Below are 20595 nucleotides of genomic sequence, written 5' to 3'. Positions count from 1 at the left end.
CGAAAGAAAAAAAACTGCCACTCAACTCACTTTTTCAAATAGGTTTTAGAAACCTTAACAGTAAGATTCCTAGAAATAAAAAATAAAATGGTGCATGTTACACTTATATGTATATATAACTTATACGTATATTTAACAAATAGATAACAATGCTATTTTCAAGAAGACAGATGAATGAAAATATTCTGTTACTTCATCTCTATTTTGTCTTTCTAAAAATGATTGCTAAATAGGAAGGAGATGACTGTTTAGCAATCTTATGCTGATAATATACCTTTTACTATCAGGCCTTCATATTGAATTTCAAATCAACAGGGATGAGAGCTATTTCTATTAATATACTGAGCAAATAACTCTAAGTAGTAGGCAAGCATTATAGCAAACTTTTCATTTTATCTGTAACAAGGTCTGTAGTTGCTACTTTCAGTCCTAATCTGTTTGAGCATAACAAACCCCAAAAAATGATTGTAATTCTTGCCAAAATTAATTAGTGAGCTTGCAAGTTATGCAAATAACAGCTTCTCCTACCCCATCCCAAGAATGCAAAGAAAAGTATGGGGTAGGAAGTCTGTCTGGCAGATTTTAAGGAATTCTGGTTAGTCATTTAATTTAAACCTATGCTCTCCAAGCGGGAAAAGGATGCCAAGTAGACAATATTTACAGGTTAAAACAATGGAAGCACTAAAGATGTCACTGCCACAACCAAACAGCCACATCTGCCACTTGTTACAGGACAATAATAAAATACTTAATTAGGAATAGAAAGACAAAGTCAGCGTGATAATACTATTGACAGACTCCGTACCATCCCACAGCACAAAAACAGATTAAAGAATGAAGTTTACTTTAAGAAGAGTTTAAAATTTAAAATAAATGTAGTGAGCTTTAAAAACCTGGACCTTAAGCTAGACAGATCTCCCCTCCAGCCCCACTCTTCAAAATGCATGCAGTTACACCAAAGAAAACAAAACAGACCAAAAGAAACCACAAAGCAACGTGAGAAAGCTGGTGTTTCCTTCCACTATCTCTTCATCTTACCATGATAAGCATGGTAACAGTTTCGGAATCACAATAAGCTTACAAGGATTTACTTCTGAAATGAAATAATTTTTGAAAAGTGACCAACTTCTATACACTAGATATAGAATTACTACCTTAAATTACAAAACAGAATACTCAGCATAAAACTATTAGAGGTTTTACTTTTGCCATATTCACTTTGCAAAGCAAAATACCTTTTAAAAGGGAGCAACTGATATAAACACAACCCGAAGAACGTGCATAACTACACTTAAAAAATATTTTTTAAATAGCAGTTATTCTGTTTTTCTATCTGTAGCAAACATTCCCCTCTCTCAAAATTACCAATTTTCTCCAGAATAAAAAACAAAAACATTTTTTAGATATGTAGAGAATATATGCATGTTGGCCCAGCAGCTTACCTAGCTTTAGCACATATTCACTCAAACACATTCCACCAACCAAGTTCTTAAGGACAGAAAAATGACACGTAAGGCCAACTCTCAAAACACCTAAAGATATACTAATTTATTAAATATTGCATCATCCTTCAACACAGATAAGAATCCCAAGAACAACAATGCTGCATGCCATAATATACATAAAACTCTGACCTTTGATTGCTCAGACACATCTGTTCTGATACTTCCAAAGTCCTAAGAGGCCTTGGTCTACTTATGATTAACCACCAAATTGCACATTAAAAACACTGATGTTCGTTACATAGGTTTAGACTTCCCTACTGTAATTCAACCCTACTGCTTTTAAATTATGTAATATTTCTCTGAAATGAGGTATTGCAATAACACAAACATGCAGACAGGTACATGATCTATTTTGAATTCCAAAGGGCCTTCCAAAGTCTCGGACTTCCTGCACCTTCTGAGATAAAATTTGAAGTTTGATAGCGATTCTAGTGTTGTCCTTTCAGAAAACACTTTTAATGGCAATACTCTTGCACATTTTTCCATTGAGAAAGAAAATCAGTATACATAATTTCTTTCTCAAGTAACCGTGCTTTTCACTCCCTCAAAGCACAGAGGTTCAAATAAATAAAATCAGTATATGACATCTTGTCAAAGAAAGCCTAATTCTAAGGAATGGTTCTGAAAGTAGAAACCTAATAGGAAAATTATGGTCAATGGAACAAAGCTATCAAGTTACAAAATGAAATAGATTCAGTCACAAATACAACAAACTTTCTACTTGCATTGAGAAAGTAGCCACGTAGTCAACATAATCATCATGTTACCTAAAAGCTCAAGGAAAAAATAGTGATGTACATTATGTGTAAACTGACTCTTCCATTCCATAATATCAGTCCAGTCTGAAAACAAACTGGTATGTTTTTGAAACCCAACACGTTTTTTTCCAAGATCTGGATTTTAAGTACAGTAAGTTCAATTTATTGAAATTGCTAGAATGAAGGTAGGAGAGAGAGTCATTACTTTTAGAAAATACTTTGACAACTGAATATTTGGCATAATCAACATGTTCTTATCTCTAATCTTTGGTGAAAAGATTGTGTGGAAAGCTGATTTTCTACACAAGCATTTCATATAACTATTAGGAATTTAAGCAGAATGAAGTCAAATGACTGTTCAAACGGAAGTGAAAGAATTAAATGCTCAGAAAATCCAAACAGCTTTATGTGCAGAAATATACACTGAGATCAAACAACATTTTCACTACAATGTAAGACTTCTAGGAAGAGACATGCAGTCCAGGTTAACCCATAGTGGCAGCAACCATCATGCATTATGTGTAGCAGTTTATGAGAAGTTACTTTTCCTAATGACAATTTCCTGACTGAGCCAAGTTAACATTACTGAAGTGTTTTTGATGTGTTCCTTCTGTTTAGTATCATCTATTAAGCATATAACAAATTTCTTCATCCTTCCTATGCCAAAGGAGATTTCTACTTATTCTTCCCAACCAGACTGATTGCATCAAGCTGATTTAAAAGAGTATTTACAATTAATTTTGTTCCTGTCCTTTTAAAATCACTCTTTTACAAAAATGAAGGTCTGAAGGAACCTGAATCTTTTAGTCTGAATTTTTTTGTGTAGATTTTGGCAAAATAAGCTGCCTCAAGACAATCAAAGAAATAACATATAAAAAAACTACAGCAGACCTCAAAACTAAACAGCTTGTCAGTGAGAGCAGAGAAGAAAAAAAAACAAGAAAAGTATTTTAAAAGCAGCTGTGATAGCTGAAGGCCTTATTTCAGTGTGAAACCATTGAGAGAAACAAGGATGATACCAGCAGGTGAATCATGACACAAGATTTCTAGGAAAGAAAGAAAAATATACATTGATCTGACATGAAGAAATTCTTTTTAGCACTTTAAAACCAGCAATCTGTGTAACCCTTCACATATGAAGCAAAGCACACTGCTAAGGAATTCAGAAAGATTCTCTATAGCAGTTCAGACTCCTCTTTCTCCATTGATTTTCCCAGCGTGGCCAGACTGACACCCCAAAGAGAAGGAGGAACAATAGTCCAATCTGACTTCAGGCACTGTGTCTTAGAGAAGTTGCAACTGCTTTAAGCCTGTTGAAATAAATGAGAACTATCCTGTTCTTCCCACAATTGATGCAGGAAAAAGGATTAACATTGGATTTCAATTAATTCTAGGAACACTGGAGTCCCAATTTATCTGACCACAGCCAACATGAATTTCAGTTCTGGTTATAAGGCACAGTCTAGAACAGCACTATTTAAGTAGTATGGGCCCTAAACAAAGAGAAGAAAACACATTAGTTATTTAAGACAGAGAATAACTTCTTCTGTATACACTAATGACAAAAGTTTTATAGGTGATTAAGAAAGTTCTTCAATGATGTATTTTTATCTCCTCCTCAAGACTACAAGTCAACAGTTAACCTCTTCCCCCCTAAGATAAAACAGAATCTAGTAAACCGCCCTGACACATAACTGCATCTTATTTAGGTAATTTGCCTTATTTCAATTCCCAGACAGGGTTATTCTAATTGTGCTTATAAATAAAAAAAAAATCCCAAACTTACAACAAGCAAAAATTAAGTACTTTAAAATAATACCTTCAAACCAGAGGGTTTAAAGGCAGAACTGACACTCTTGTCTTGATTCTATAAAAACAAAAAAACCAACCAAACAGAAACAATAAAAAAAAACCCCCACCACCACACTACAAAATCTTCAACCATTTAAAACAGCCTCCATACCCATCTTGAAACAGACATCTTAATTGAGTGCCTCTGTGTGCAGTTGTGTTCTACCCAAGAACAAACTACTACTAAAATTGCTACCATTATTTCCCCAGCAGAAAAAAAGGAAGAAATATCCTAAGCTCTACAGAGATAACAAAAGGCTGGAAAAGGGAAGTCAGTATACAGGTTAATTAAACGTTCACTCATTCAGGAATGAAGCAACTACAACAACTTTAACACAGCAAATTAAAGCTGCTTATTACATGTCCTTAATTACATATGTATATATATATAATGGAATCACCACCTCTAAGTGTTCAAAAAACACGTGGATATGGTGTTTGGGGACATGGATTAGTGGTGAACATGACAGTGTTAGTTTAATAGTTAGACTCAGATAATCTTATGAGATCTTTTCTGACCTTAGTGATTCTATGATATACAGTCTACACATATTTGCCTGCCTCAACTTTTAGGTTCTTAGCTTTTTGTCCTAATCTTCCTCAGCTCCAACTTTCACACAGACTCCTGTCAATTCTCAATAGCCATCTTAATGAAATACTGTGTATTATACACTTTTAAGATCTACTCACATCCCAACCAAGTCTTTTGACTGCAAACAACAGGAATTTCTGTTCCATTTTCAGTGCAGTTTCCTATTAGGTAGAGCAAGGACCTTTTATACACAGAACAGACATATTAGTTACTTGTTTCAAAGAGAGGGAGCATTGGAAAGGAAGGAAAAAAGACTGAAATTAATGGAATTATAAACACACACCCTATGAAGAGAAACTGAGGTTCAATCCAAAATGACAAACAAATTTTAGGAAGCAATTACATGACATAGCTTGCATTGATTCAACGACTTGCAGCCACTGGAAGAGGCAGGTTATTCATTCCCTTCCAAGAAGGCACTCCCACTCCCCTTCCCTGCAGCAGCCCTGGTACTTGCCTGGTTACAAGGCAACCTGTTTTTATTCACTAATCTGACAGAAACTAACCTAGCCAGTCTTTTGCCTGTTTATCAAGTCAGATTACAGCACAGCTGGGCCGCTGTCAGAGGCAATCTATGAGAGAGAGAAGAGGACTATGTAATTCGGAGAGAGGGATACGGGAAGTAGGACTTGCCCCTGGTCAGACCGACAGCTGGGACTTCATTATTCACTAAGACTCAGAACTACTGTGGCCTAACAGATGAACTGCCAATACCTTACCAGTTAAACTGCAGGAACATCCCTGCCTGCACCTGAAAAACCTCCTTGACTTCAACCACATACCCCACATAACATCAAGAGAGGCATTACCAAGTCCAAGAGATGGAGGCATTGGCACTGTCATATGTGAACCAAGGCTTTCTTAGACAGCACAGCATAAAGATGGTCTTCGTCTGACTTCTTTTAGGCATCCCAGTCCTGCTCTGATGAAGTGTCTAATCAGATCCCTGAGACCAATTATCTGTAGCTCCAGCTACAGGAGTAGCTGAGGCAAGTTTTAGGCAGGTGTATGACATTATGCTACTACCAATATAATATTTGCCTACAAAACACTCTTTCCAGTAATACATTGAAGTAAAACAGTAACTATAAAACAAGTAATCCAAACAGTTTGGAAGCTACACTTCTAAACCACATCAAACAGTTTTCCATAAAGCAGAAGAAGATCAAAAGGACAAACTCTCAGCTAAATTCCCACCTTCTAGTTTGAGAGATGCATGAGGACCACTCTGAAGTGGGAAGATACCTGTGTCTTTTAGAGAGTGATCAAAACAAAATCTCACTAATGGTTCTTGCATACTCACTGACTTGCATACTCACAACAGTTTCTAAATTCCATAATTACCTACATCAAAGTCTCACAAAAAACATTTATTATATTATTTTTATGTAACAATTGTCTCTAACATTAATATTAGTTCAACCACCTCTTTTAGGCAATCTGCACTCTAAGCATTTTTAAATTCATTTGGGAGTTTTTTGGTATGTCTTCAGCAGTTCCATCTCCTTCTTGACAGCTAGAAGTGTTGAATGTTCCTCATCTACAAAGTGCACGGACTGCAGACTCCTACAGAGAAAGTACGAGCTGGTTATTCTGGTTGTCTAATAAAGATGAGTTGTTTAGAAAGATCATGTTGCCTAATAAAGATGAGCTGTTTAAAAAGATTGTGAAGCCTGACAAGTACTATCAGCACTGTTATTTTATGCAATACACAGTCTGCAAAGCTTATGACATCCTGAGTAACACTGTCAGTAGACACCATCAGATCTGTCTTGTTCTCAAGTATCTCAAGTGATAAAAAAGGATTTGGAGTCAAACAACAACAAACCCACAATGACTTCCTGGCCTGAGGGGCAATCATTAGGACACTAATGATTGTTTTTAAACTGTGCCACTTCAATTGAAAAATGATGTCAGGAATGATTTGAAAATAGGACTTTTTTGCTAACAACATTAGGAGATACAGTTTTCTGTCTCCCACATTCTAGCACCAGCAACCAGTATTAGCACAACTTAAAACTCCATTGCTGCAAATCCCTTATTCTTGGGTTACTGTATGTCTGTTTTCTGCTTTTACAGACTGCAGCAACAGCAAACTTGGCTTCAGCCTGCTTTACACACCTTTTAATTGGCTCCTTACACCAAAAACACTTTACCCCCTAACTGGGTTAAAAAATTCTTACCCAGATTGGTTTAAAGACCTCCTGGAGCCTTCTACTAAGTAGCCTGAACAGTCACAGTAGCATTCAGAGACCCGGCAGCAGTACCTGAAATAAAGCTTTTATTGGCTTCAAAATTAAACTCATGAAATAGTTCTCCTTTAAGAAAAATTAAAAATGAAAAATAAAAATCAAGGACAATTTCCAACTCATCTGCTCCTCAACTGAGTAACTCTTCCTCCAGCCTGCAATATTTTTCAGACACTGCTAGAACTTTTTAGCAAGCTTTTTTATTAAGCTGAATAATTTCTGCATCTTCTGATCACAACACAAAAATACGATGGCTCCTATAGCTTTGAGATACCTTACTTGTATAAGGCAAATAGATTTGCAGTCAATAGCAAGTAGAGACAGATGCTTCATTTCTGAAGAAATCTGAGAGCAAACTGGCTCATCTCTAGCTCACCATGCTCGTTTCAAAAGCAGATGGAGTATCTGATTACATTAACTTCTATTTAAGCTATGATACAAGCAAACTGTTTCAGATACACAGATAATGAGTCTAAATATCAGATGTTACATTGGCTGGCTGGCAGAGCAGTAAGCAGAAAAAGCTCCTTCAATCAACTAGATAATGCCTATAATTTAGAGATCTTTATTGGATTCTCAGCTGCTTATAGAGGTCCAGAGGGGCATGCTGGTCAAAACTGCACCCGTGCAATCCTAACATATCAAGAAGTTACTTTTACGCATTATTCTAGCTACAGAAATCTAACTGTTCAATCCTCTTCAGATGGAATTAATGAAGCACAGTAATTTCCAGACCATGTGGAAACTTCAAATAGTGAAGAACAAAGCTAAATAGAGTTTGGGGGTTGCATTACATCAGCACTGAATTCTATCTGCATCCATTATTTTTATTCTGGATATAATTTGACATACTGATTTTAATCTAAAATTCTTATGAGTTCAGATCCAGTACCAAAACCATTTTTGCTCTATCATATGCTATTTAGAGTCCTCTGAAGTACTTGCAAAAGCACAAATCCACATGTTTTAGTCTAAATTTTATACACAAACATTTTTAGAGGTAATCTTGACTTCACAGTCTGTGCTACTCAGCCCCAGTGCTTTTATATGGGAAAAAGAAGATTTTATCCATATATCAGTATATGTGTAGTGTGCACATATGTAGCTCTTAAAATACCTTCTTCTTCATAGAGGACAAAATTCCCATGACTCAAACGAGAATGTTCAAAGAAATGCACAGGAAAAATATGAAACATGAAGCAGAGGACCTATTGCAAAAGGTCTCCTGGAAATGAATACTGAATTACTGCTCCTGTAAAAATTACAGGAGACATTATGGTTCACTTATTGTGAAAAACACAAAATTAATTCTTTGGGAGAAAATTGCCAACCTTATCAATATGTTTTACTATCAATGTGTGAAAATTGCCCTGATGGAAGGGGAAAGGTAACAGACATTGCTCACTAATGCCCAATGACAGGACAAATGGCAACGGCCACAGATCAAAGCACATGAAATCCATCTAAACGGGAGGGAAAAAAAAGAAATTGCAAGAACACAGAAGAAAAGATTCATCTACATATGGCTATTAGGGCAATATCCAGTTAAAGATGCTGGGTCCCTAAAGCCTACTTAAATTCAGAAGAAGGCTAACCTCAGAAGTACCTACACTCAGCTAGCACCTCAGCATTTCACTTGAAAATTCCAGAAGCACCCACTATTGTGCTCACCCTGTGTTCCTACCCAGCATGTGCCACGTTCCCTGGCATCTAAGCCAGGAGGCAGGCACAGCTGCCAGACTGTCAAAGTGCTGGGCACTAAAACATTGTTATGAAGGGAGAAGTTATTTTGTTTTTCCAACTGAGATGGTAGCAGTGCTTATTCAGGTTGTGAGAGTTCAAGCCCACACATCTCAGGGGAATGTTCACCTCCAGCTCACTTTTTATGTAAAGATATCCTTTATCTCCCCCACTTAGGACTTCTTACTCTACAGAAAAGTATCCAAGAATTATGGGCCCAGCACAGAATGTAACATGACCCGAACACAAGGGTCTGGTTAAAACTCTCAGACACTGACAAGATTATCTTAAGTTCTGGTCCCTGCTTCTGACATTAGCGAATAAATAGATAATATGAGCATGAATTACAGCACAACCTTTTCCAAGTCTTAAGACATACTCATACCTTTTTTAGTATTCAGATTTAATAGCACTTCCTACAGGAATATAGTAGTCTATTCCCTGGACTACAAATGCACCTGTTTTTCTTTTAAAAAAGGCAGAACTGTCCATTTCTCTAAATATTTCAAGAACTGGCAAGGACTTGAAATTTGCCTAAAACCTGCATCATACCTGCCAGACTTTTTGGAGTATAAGTAACACTTAACAGGTGTTGCTTTTCTGGCTTGAAAGCGATAATGATGTTTTGGTTTTCTTTACAACCTCCACTAATATTATGTGAGAGTGCCAAAGAGGTTTTTCTTTGATAATTAGCGAAAAGTAGTAAATACTTGACAGAAGAATAACCTTTTCCCAGAAGTGTTTCTTAGATAAAGATTTAGAGGTCAATGATCTCTAAAGAGCCTTTTATGAGTTTGACATATCACTGAATGTGAAGTATAAAGCTGTTTTCTCACAATTCAACTACAGAATAAAAGTTTATTTATCAGGGTTTTCTTATATTACATAGCACTGTCTATGAAACTAACTAAAACTAGAAATACTTAAAAAAAAAAATCAAGCTATTTGAAGAATGAGAATTCCCCGACCTTACAATGTAATTTGTAGCACATCAATTTAAATACATCCAGAGTCAGCTTTCTTTAAAAAGGAATCTTTTTTTTTGAGCAATTCAAGCCATAGAGTTACATAAGACAACCTCAAACTATGATTTATCTTCAGAAAATGCAATAAATTAAATTGGACTTGGTGCAGCTGATTCAGGTTAGATTCCATTCAGAGAAAGATACTAGAAGTTACATTTTAAATTTAAATTAATGCTGATCATCGCTCCTTATGTTCTGCACACCATAAAGTAGCTTCCATCCAGTCATGGTTGGAAAAACTCAACCATGCATTTGTATCAGCAATTATCACCAAGCCCACTGGCTCCTTTAGGACTTGGATCTTCCTCACATCACTTCAGAGTGACTGGTCACTGCAACATTTATTTTATGCAACAGATACTTTAGCACAGAGGCTTTTTCCAGTCACAAATTAATGTTAAAATTAAAACTTCACACTCTTGCAGTACAAGTTAATATTCTCCACATATTCTTTGTTTTGATAACAGTTTTCTTCTGCATTGTCTTTACTTTCTTGATCTCTCTCCATCCAGCTTTTCACCTACAAGACTCTTCTATATGAGGCTGCTTACTCCCTTTGTAGATACCCCATGTGAACAGAAAAATCTTCTGATCTCAGTTCCAATTTTTCAGACACCTGAAAACCATACGTTCCATTCAGTTATTTTGTGTCTGGTACAGTTTTGAAAAGGAAGTATCTACTTTACTCCCATCCTCTTGGCATATAGTCAGTATGTTTCCAACAATGACCATTTAGAGATTTACAGTTTTTCTTCTAAACACATGGCAAGCATATTAAGGGATAGAGCACACTTCCTAACAAAGACCTTGTTCCAAAGTATCACGGTGCACAAGCTTCATAGAATGCTGATGAATTTCTCAGCGGCTCAGAGCAATGTGTATGCTCACAATAGAAAGATGCTTGTCCAGCTTCCTCAGGTTGGCATAAGAAACAGAATTTTATTTTACTAGGTTAACCAACACATTTATATAAAACATTTATCTGCTACTTCTGTCTCCAAATTCCCTATTAGCGGTACAAGAAAAGAAAGAAAAAAGGAAAAACAACCACCCCAGAAAAAAAGAATATTCAAAGCCCTTAATAATGTGTCATGAAAATCATGTTAGAGTTTAGTAGTACTGTTGCCCTGGAATGGAAAATTGCAAATAGAGGTTTTACTGCTTCATCAGCTCTATGGTCCACTAGCAACTCCCCGGGAATTTTCCATGTAGTTTGCATTGAGAACTCCCATCACATAGTGCAGGGATGCATTCACTTCCATTCTCTGCACACGTGTACTAAAAGCAATAAGGAATGCACTGCAGTTCACTCTTAATCACATGGTGTAAATACACCATTCCTGTTTCATGTAAGTGTAGTCCAGACAAACAAGATGTCTGCTCAAAATCATTTCACTGATCATAATGAAAGGCTTAAGCTTTATTTTTCCCATGTTTTACCACTTTTTCATGATTTTGGCTCATTTCCTTGTCCCAGTACCCACATAACATCACTGTTTTAGACATCCAAGAAAAAAGAGAATTAGGCACAGTGCAACCTTATGAAAAACAAAGATTCAGCCAACTAGACAGAAGCACTGACATTCCTATGCTGAGGGGAAGAAAAAAGGCACAAGAGCACTAATGTGCAATAGGCAAACAGGATTGTACAGAAATCTCGGATCTATTCCTTAATGTAAGGAACTACCTTTGGGAAAAGACAACTTGTACACAAGTCATCTTTGTCAGAAGCAAGTAACAGCACCTGACATTGAGAGGTTGAACACTGGTACCAGTGATATCTTCCTTTCATCTATGTACAAGATTTTGTTCTTTCTTAGAGTAATAAATCTATTCAGTATCAGAACTAGCTAGGAGTAAAAAGGTTTATTCTTCTCTAAAGTGGAGGGTTTGTGTTTGTTCATTAGACAGTAACTTTATTTCCACAGTCAAATAAGGACCAGGAAATAGAATGTACAGTGTATTCTCACTGGCAATGCCAGCTGACACACCAATTCCAAAAACCAAAGGGAAACTGGAATCTGCCCTTACCAGTAAAATATAAAGGTCAGGAGGTAACATTTGCAGAAGCACCTAAGAGTTGCACCTTTGCTTCTGCAAATTCTGATCTACTCAAATGATACTCCTAACCCTAGTTAATACCTAAATCCTTCAGTTTCATGATGCTTCAAGCACAAGCCAGCTGACCATGATGGAAGTGTAAGGTACAGCCAAGGCATCTGCTTTCACTCAGTTCAATGTTAAATAAGCACTTTTCAGCAAGGACATCAGTCCAATCACTCACTTCCACAGCTGTCCCATTCGTTCTTAGCAAGAATAGGAACAGCATTCTAAACTGCTTCTGTCATACTCATTCCATCAGAGCAGCACATTTTACTGCAGTGTTAGGAGATGCAAACGGATGCCCCGAGATGTCCTAACTTAAGTTCACACAGGAGAGCACAGCATCAGAGGCAGCAAGTTGCTGCTCACCTTTGCAGACAAATACTGTAGTCAGAACTTAGCTTGAGATTTAAGAGACTACATGTGCACACCAGTTTTCTTGACATGATTTTGGTCCTCTGTTACATAAGCAATAGAGCACAGAGAAATACCTAGGACAGAGTGGGCTTGAGGCTGTGATATGTCAGCACAGCACACCTTCATGAAATAAGGGACAGCACTATGCTGAGAGGCAGACTGGCAATGTTTGCCTGAGCGCAGTGCCTCGTTAGCACAGCTACCTTGCTTTTGGTACTGCTCCTAGACTGCTCCGTACAGCACTCTGCACCTCAGACATGTGCCCAGCAGTACCCCTGAAAGCCCTATGGTGACTCCCAACACCTCATTTCTCTTGTTCTGCTTGTTCTTGACACCAAGTTTTGCAAGTCAACAGCATAATGTAATCCTTTAGTGAAAAGATCCAAATATTCTTGTTATTGAAACAAAACTAAAAATCAGTATGTTGAGCAAGACAACTAGAAGTTTTATAAGTACTATTGGGTAATAAGACAGCAATTTCTTTGGCTGCTCTTCATTTATCTGATTTAGCCTTTGTTTATTGGCAGTCAAACATCAATATCCCAAAAGAAAAATGTCACCCTCTTTAGAAAATACTGCCTGATAAGTGGCAAGAATGACAAATCAGATGAATCCCATCTCTTCAATATCAAAGATTCCATTTCTCAGAGAGTCACCTTTCCTTGCACTCATTTTCATGAACAGTGCTTTAAGAGCCTTTAAGTGAATAAAGTATTAATGTAAATGGAACAAACACAATTAAATTTATGAAATTAATTTCTCACCCTAGCTGCAATATCAGCTGACAGTTTCAGATGAAAATAAATAGACTTTATACCACAATATATTAAAAATCCAGAACAATCATACTTACTCCAAATGGCTTTTAAGACAGAATAATGTGGGAGGGTTTTAAAGAAAAGCTTTCTTGCTTTTGTGGTGAACATCAGCATTTATGCCTGCCTGAGGAACAACGAACTCAGTATTTTCAAAAAGAAACACCAGTTTTGAAGTCTACTTTAGTTAATGCTGAAGTAATGGAGAAAACAGTATTAAGTATTAATTCCATTCAAAAGCAGAATTGACCTGAGGAGGGTAACCAGCCACATAAATCCATATTACCACCACACAGCAGACATCTCAAGACAATTCATACTCCACAGATTGTTAGTTCTGTGTATTCATGAGCTAATGTTATAATACATTAGAAAGGACCGACAAAATGAAAAATAGCTTAGCTTTTTAAAAAGCTCTATATTTCACTAAAATATCTCTGATATGTTGATAATAAAGCAACAGCAATGCTGTTAATTGAATTTTCATACTTGAGCAATGAGACAAAGGTAAAATTTGAGCATGCTTATGGTTTTAAGTACATGTATTGTACCTATGGAAATCTTTACTGATTACTGAGAGCTGTTTTGAGGCAATGGAATTTTATTTTACGGTGGTGTAGGGAAAGTACAAATATTTACATGAAGAGTATTAGTTCATCTTCAACTTGTGCAAACTGTCATGTGAACAGAATGGAGACACTGTATTGTTGCATGGTCTTTCAAAAGATGATGCAGAAAAGTGCACAGAAACTGCACCGATCATTAAAAAAATCTGCTAATGAATATGAAAACTATCCACAAAAAGAAAAGCTAGAAACCACAAATGAAGACTGAAAACAAAATAATGTGATTTTGCCCACTGGCAGTTAACAGAGTGATACTCCACTCTGGCCATTTTACTGCCATTGTGTTGTTCTAAGAGAACTCATCATTATCAACAGATCAAGGTAAGTTTAAAGTAAAAATAATATATTTCACATTCTGCACTATAGCACCTAGTAGGTATATAGAGAAGCTAAGTGTACCAAGCAGCAGTCACCCAACCAGACTCCTCTTACCTCTTTAGTTTTAGATATGGAAGTCACAAAACAGAGCCTTCTGAAAACATTTGAATTCTTCAGTCAAATAATTTATGTATTAAACATAACAAAGGGAAAGGAAGATACTGAAGTGCTACATGAGCATCAACAAATGACATTTTGAAATACAAAGTCATCATAAATTAACTAGCTAATTAAAAATTCAGTTAAATTACACAAATACTTACAGTGCTTTCATTTGCAGAGTCAAGAATGGCCAAAACAAAAACAATTATACCAGAAATAAAGGTTAACTATAATATTACAGAAAATTAGAGGTAGCACTTAAATTACTAAATCTGAACCTCTGTATCTTTTAACTAACACTGAAAAGGTAATAATTAATTTGTACTTTAGAAATTAGAACTATTACCATTTAATAACTGTTTAGAAACTCACCAGAATCTTGTTGGACTTCTAATGAAAAAAGCTGAATTGTGTACCATTCAGTTCTCTTACAGATCTTTATTGGACAACATGGTTTATTTTCTTGTCCTAGTTACTATATCAGAAGGCATAAACTAAAACATCTACTATGTTTCATTCCAGATCAAATGAAAAAAAAAAGTACAAAATTACAGATCTCAAGGAAAGGAGTGTTAACTTTCAAAGTACACCTACTTCAAATAAAGCCAGCTCTTCAAGAAAACTATAAAGAGAAAAACTTGCACACAATTCTACATGTTTGAAACACAGTTTCAAAAATTGAAGCAATTTGAATACTTGCAACTCTTCAGTGCTTATTATGGTAGAACACATCTAACTTTAATATATATTAATAAGTCTTCCCACTTCACAGATGGGAACCAAGAGGAAAAAAATGGTTTGTCCAAATGATGAATATAAAAGGATTGGAAACAGACACCCAGTTACACAAGTGCTTGTCTAGCATCCTCATTATAACCAGTTTCATTTCAGTTTAACTAAAACTGTTTCAGATTTTGTATTGTTAGAAGAGCTTGAAGTCACTTCCAGTTACTTAATTCTTTGGCAGAGGGTACACAGCTTATTTGACTGAAGTTGAGGCTGCCATCTTCTGAGGAAACATGGCTAAGCCAAGGAAAAATAAGATTAAACACATTAGCTTTCCCTTGGTCTAAAACACTTCCCTAAGATACACCAAATTGCCACATGAAGAATTTAAGGCTTATACATCACAAAAGCCAGAAAGTCAAGCTTGAGAGTTCTCTGGTGCCAGACCAAAGCCCTGTTGACCAGACAAAGATTTGTTGATTCAGTTCAAGCCCTGAATGTGTCAACTACAAGGCGTTAATTTCCCGTAAAGAGATCTGCACCAGAAAACATTTGTAAAGGTCTCTCTCCAATCTCCCTGACATGAGCATCACCATTGCCTTGTTCTCCAACTCCAAGACAGATACAAGAGCTTCACCTACCCCTGCAAACAGATGATGTTCTGGGGTTGTGCTCCTGCAGCTGCACTGGAAATGCCTTGATTCCCTTGGACCCCACTAGCTGAGCAACTGGGTCTGGGCAGAATCACACATGGTGACTGAGACACAAAAACAAGGCTCTACAAAACTGGGTGAGCTATCAATCCCAAGTGGGCAGTGAGAAAGAAAAATGAACAACTCTTCTGTCTTCTCCCAGCAGTATCATCTCCAACAACACATTCCTCCAAGTGTTTTGCAACACTCTCGGACTCATCCTAGCCTTTGACGAGCCCACTCAGCTCAGTAACCCAACAAAAAGCTAACCCTGAAAGAGAATGGGTTCTGTCAGTTTTCTGAGCAGAGTTGATTTACCAATCAGGCAAGCACTGAACCAGCAAAAGAGGAATTATAGTAGCATGCAGCCAGGAGCGGGACAGCCTCTTTCAGCAGCAAAGAGTTGGCGAAGCCCATCGTGCAGAACCTCATGTATAAAGCTCCAAAACAAAGAACCAATTCAGGAAAAGTAGTCACTATAGCACATGCATTGCCTTCTTTTCTTAAGGAGAAAGCCTGCCTTCAGAGCACAAATCAGTGCATACTGAGAGACCTGTACCACGTAACCTAACAGCTGTAAGAGGGAAACCTTGATTTTACATCAAGATCATATTAAGGAGTGGCTGAGAAGTTTTGTGTTTCTTCAGACACCAAACAAAGACACGTTCAAATCTATACAATATCAGAAAAAACATGTTCTACGTGAACTTCGCTCAGATGTGACTTTGGCATTGAATTTTTCCTCTATTTGAGGAAAAAAGGCCTCAAGGCATCTGCAGTTTAAATGATAATCTTCAAACAGTACACGAATCACCTTTCTTTTCAAATGATGTTATTAAATGTTTTCTAATAATGACAAAGCTGTAAAAAACATCAAACACCTAATGGCAAAATACCATCAATGAACTGCTCTAGGAAAGGGAAAAGCTGATTCTTTCAAGACTATACAAAATACAGAATTAATCCTGAGAACAAGAGCTATCAATTTAAAAACAATTCCATATAAATTTAATCAATCTGACTTTGCTCTGCAACAGAAGCACGTACATACATACAGATTAGTGCTGTATTTCCCTTACTGCACTCTAAGCTGCTGAAATTAAATATTTATTTCTGTAAACATAAAAAAAAAATCTTGGTTTTGAGGGGGAAGACACCAAAGTTGACACCATTACAAAATTTTCAGGTGAAGTGCTAATCTTAAACAAACAAAAAAAAAGGATGCTTTCCCTTTCTATGCCCCATTGCTCTAACTTTGAATAGTAAAACATTTCCTTTGTTTAAAAAAAAAAAAACAAACATCTTTTTTAAATGTAAAAATATACATTAGAAAGGTTGCAGGCATTTCAAAAAACAGAGATCGTTACTGTAATTGACATGCACACATTTGATAACTTCTTAACCTATTCATCATGAAGGCAAGTTAGAAGTTCACTGTGTTTGCTGAGAAACAAAACATCCCCAGAAAAGTGCTACAGAGAAGACTTTGTAGGGCCATCGGCATTTTTAACTCTCAGTTTACCTGACTGACTTCCCCACACTCCTTTTCAACTAGTATGGTACCAGTGCAGCTTTACAAAGCCAACCTCCTCAAAAGGCCAATTCTACAGTACTTTACTCCTGAAACATTACAAACAACATTACACTGTGCAGACAAAACCTGAATTATATGCTTAAATTTCAGTTTGTTCTGACCTGTCTGAAATCTAGTCTACAGGAATAAGTCACATCTGCGCAATGCATGTAAATCGAGTCAAGTACACATATCATGGACAGAAAAAAGGACAAAAATTTCAAAGCTGACAATAGGATTTCTACAAATTTCACAAATGTATTTCAAGAACAGAGCTGACTGCAAGATCAGTTTAAAAAAAGATATGTAACTTATGCACAGAATACATCACAGCAAAAAACACATTCAAGAAAAGATGACAGCGTGTAGTTAACCTAATAACTGAGGCAAAGCATCAAAAAACGAAGGAAGGCAGAGACAGCATGAGAAGTATCATAGAATGATACATATCATTTGAAGATGAAACCAAGAAATTAGAGAGGTTTCAAGAGCTACGGAACAGATCCAAGAAAAAGTTGAGCACACAGAGCAGTATAAAGGACTTTTTATGCTGCATTCTAGCTGGAGTACATTCTAGACAAGCCAGAAAGCGGGAATCAGCTTAATGTGACATTTTTATTTAAAGCGGAGAAAAAGATGGGGAAAACACAAAAATTATCTAAAATATAAATGGATTTGCCCATCTGAAAGCTTTGACAGTTTGTCAAATCTAAAGCTCTGTAGTCTCTGCACTCTTGCAAGCCATTCAGGAAGGCGACGAAGCCTCAAACAGTGCGCAGGCACCCGCGTTACGCTCTTTTGTTCACAAGGGGTAATTACACCAGACTGTGGCTGGATGTTAGGCCCACTCAGAGTAACTGAAACCCACAATGCAGGTTCACAGCCTTGCCAGGCACAACAAAACATTTGCTTTAACACAAATATTTGCCAGCAGCAATAAAATGCATATTTCATAGTACTAATACATTGATAACAGCAAACCAAAGTACAAGTCATTTGAAGACAGAAAGCACATGAAGAACGCAGAGAAAAAAAATATCACATAAAATTTAAAGGGACTAAGTAACAATCTGCCAGAACAGACTTTGTACTGCCTCCACTGTACTGCTCAGGCACTCTCTTGACTGTACACAGGAAGGCAGCAAAGAGTCTGCAATCCAATAATATGTGCTAGGTATCACGCTAGCACACCACAGTCTGGGTTCATATGTTTCTTAACACAGAAGACACATCAGTCCCATTCCACAGGCCAGGGGAAAAAAAAAGAAAAAATATAAAATCAAGAAAATAGGAAACTACAAAGTTCACCAAAAACTTCAAGATTTGAGAGTGTGTTTTCTTTTACAAGCTATGTAACAGTCTTCAGACACTCTTAAAGCAAGGGGAAAGGCACTCCCAGAGCAGACCACAGCTGGCAGGGGGCAACGTGTCTCCCAAAAACCTGTTCCTTAGTCATGGGACTGGGTGAGCATGCAGCTAAATCCCAAAGCAGCATGGCTGTTGCCAGCTCTTGCTGGCCTGCTTGTTTATTTTCCACTCTTAGGGTTTCAGACTATCAAAGCAGTTCAGTGCTAGCAGGCTTTTTCTACCCATTACATGACAGAGCTCAATCACGGTAGCCTGTGTGGAGCTTTCTGCAGATCAAGATCCAAGAAAGCTACCAAGTGGTCTGTCCCACCTTTGAATCAGGTAATGCTTTCCTCCTCATAACAATTTCAGAAATTTAATTCACCCATACCCCAGTAATACTGATGCACAAAGCTGGCATTTAAGTTAAGCCTGCATGGAACCTGAGCAATTGCCAGGACATTCTGAAAGAGCAACTACACAAATGCAGAAAAAGACTTGGAAGAGAAAGAACCTGTAACTGTACAAACACCTTCAGGCGATGCCTGCACCTTTATTGCAGGCAGTGACCGAGCTCTGACAAACTCGTATTAAGCTGTTGTAACCCAAAAGAGCTGTTGTATGTCTTGCTCTAAACAACAGTACTGGCAACAGTAGTAGCAGTCTAGTTAAAAATATTAATGAGAGGTTGTTTTTAAGGTACAACAATCCTGCTTTGACAGTTTTTACTGTTTACAGAGCCCTTTTCACACTTTCTATTATACTGCAGTTCGAAGCCCATGTACAAAGAACAAACCAACTCGACGTACACACGAGTAAACATCTGAAATGCTGGGAACCTTCCTTTCGTCCTAAAAGGTGGTAAGAAAACACCCGTCTGTAACAATTACTGTTAAGCAACACCCAGATACACAACCTACTTTTTGCCGGCGTTTGTCTTTTACCATTTGAGGGGAAGAAACGGGACAATAAATGAAGAGAAAAGCAAACCCAAACAACTACGACCCCGCACACGGCCCCGCGGGCAGGGTCGGGGGCGGCGCTGCGGGCCCTGGCCGGCAGGGGGCGCGGCGCGGGCGGCCGGCGCTGTTGTTGTCGCCGCTCGGGGTATTTAAACGCCGGGCTGTCAATCACGGGCGCCGCGCGCGCCCCGGCGCTCCCCGCACGGCGGGGGCGGCACCGAGCGGCCCCGCAACCCTGGCCCGGCCGAGCCGCTGCCGCCGCTGCCGCGGGCCCCCAACTTGCTCCTTTGTTTAACTGCCCGTGAATCCCCACCGCCGCCGCTTCCTGCCGCTCGCAGCGGCTGCCGACGGGCCTTTTATTATTCACACGCTCGGCTCGCAAATCACACGCGCGGCGGCGGCGGCCGCTCGGGACCAGGCTGGAAACGTCAAAGCGGCGAGCGGCGCGGAGCGACCCTCTTTCTCCTCCTCTGCCGCCCCCCGAACAAAACGCACGGGCAGCCTGGAGCTCGCACCCGGCCGGGGACAGCCCCAGCGCCCGCACTTCTCCGCTGGGAGACCGCCCTGTCCCGGGAGAGACCCCCCCGGGTCGCGGGGGGACACGCGACGCCTCCGCACAGTCGGCACAACTTCGGGGTGGCCCCAGCCCCGCCAGCCCCGCATCTGTTGCTCTTTCGTAACTGGCCCCCCCCCGCCCGGCCGCCTGGCCCGGCCCGTCCGCCCCCTCGCAGCCGCGGACCCATGTGCCCGGGGACGACCGCCCCCGCCGGCGCCGGCACTGTCCCCGCCGGGAGCGGGGGGGGGGGGGGGGGGAAGCCGGACCGGGCGAGCGCCCGCCGCTCCCCCCGTGCTGCCGCCGCGCAGCCATTGTCCCCCCCGGCGGGAGGGGAGAAGGCGACTGCCACCGCCTGTGCCCGGTGTCGCCCGGCCGCCCGCCCCGGCGGCTGCCCCGCCGCGCCGCCCGGCCCCGGCGCGGCTCGCGGCGCCTTACCTGCCGTGGAACCAGTCCTTGCAGATGTCGCACTCGATCATGAAGCGGCTCACGTCGTAGGGTTCGCGGCACACGCAGTACACGGGGGTCGCAGCGGCGGCCGTCGCTCCGGCCATCTTTAAAGAACTCCCTGACTGAGCCGC

General features: G+C 39.1%; 1 protein-coding gene across 3 annotated transcripts in view; it reads right to left on the bottom strand.

The window, feature by feature from the left end:
• The window catches only part of KDM7A (lysine demethylase 7A), a 63054-nt gene extending 42459 nt beyond the window's left edge, over positions 1-20595 (bottom strand). For all 3 annotated transcript variants that reach the window (XR_011147992.1, XM_069003185.1, XM_069003186.1), the window contains exon 1: positions 20453-20595. Coding sequence is in view for 2 of the 3 variants with exons in the window: in XM_069003185.1 (XP_068859286.1) it covers positions 20453-20568 (116 nt within the window). In the remaining variant the exon portion in view is untranslated. The remainder of the gene's footprint in view (positions 1-20452) is intronic.

Source organism: Aphelocoma coerulescens, chromosome 1A (assembly GCF_041296385.1).
Source record: "Aphelocoma coerulescens isolate FSJ_1873_10779 chromosome 1A, UR_Acoe_1.0, whole genome shotgun sequence".
NCBI classification, from domain to species: domain Eukaryota; kingdom Metazoa; phylum Chordata; class Aves; order Passeriformes; family Corvidae; genus Aphelocoma; species Aphelocoma coerulescens.
This window is presented reverse-complemented; position numbering and strand designations above follow the sequence as displayed.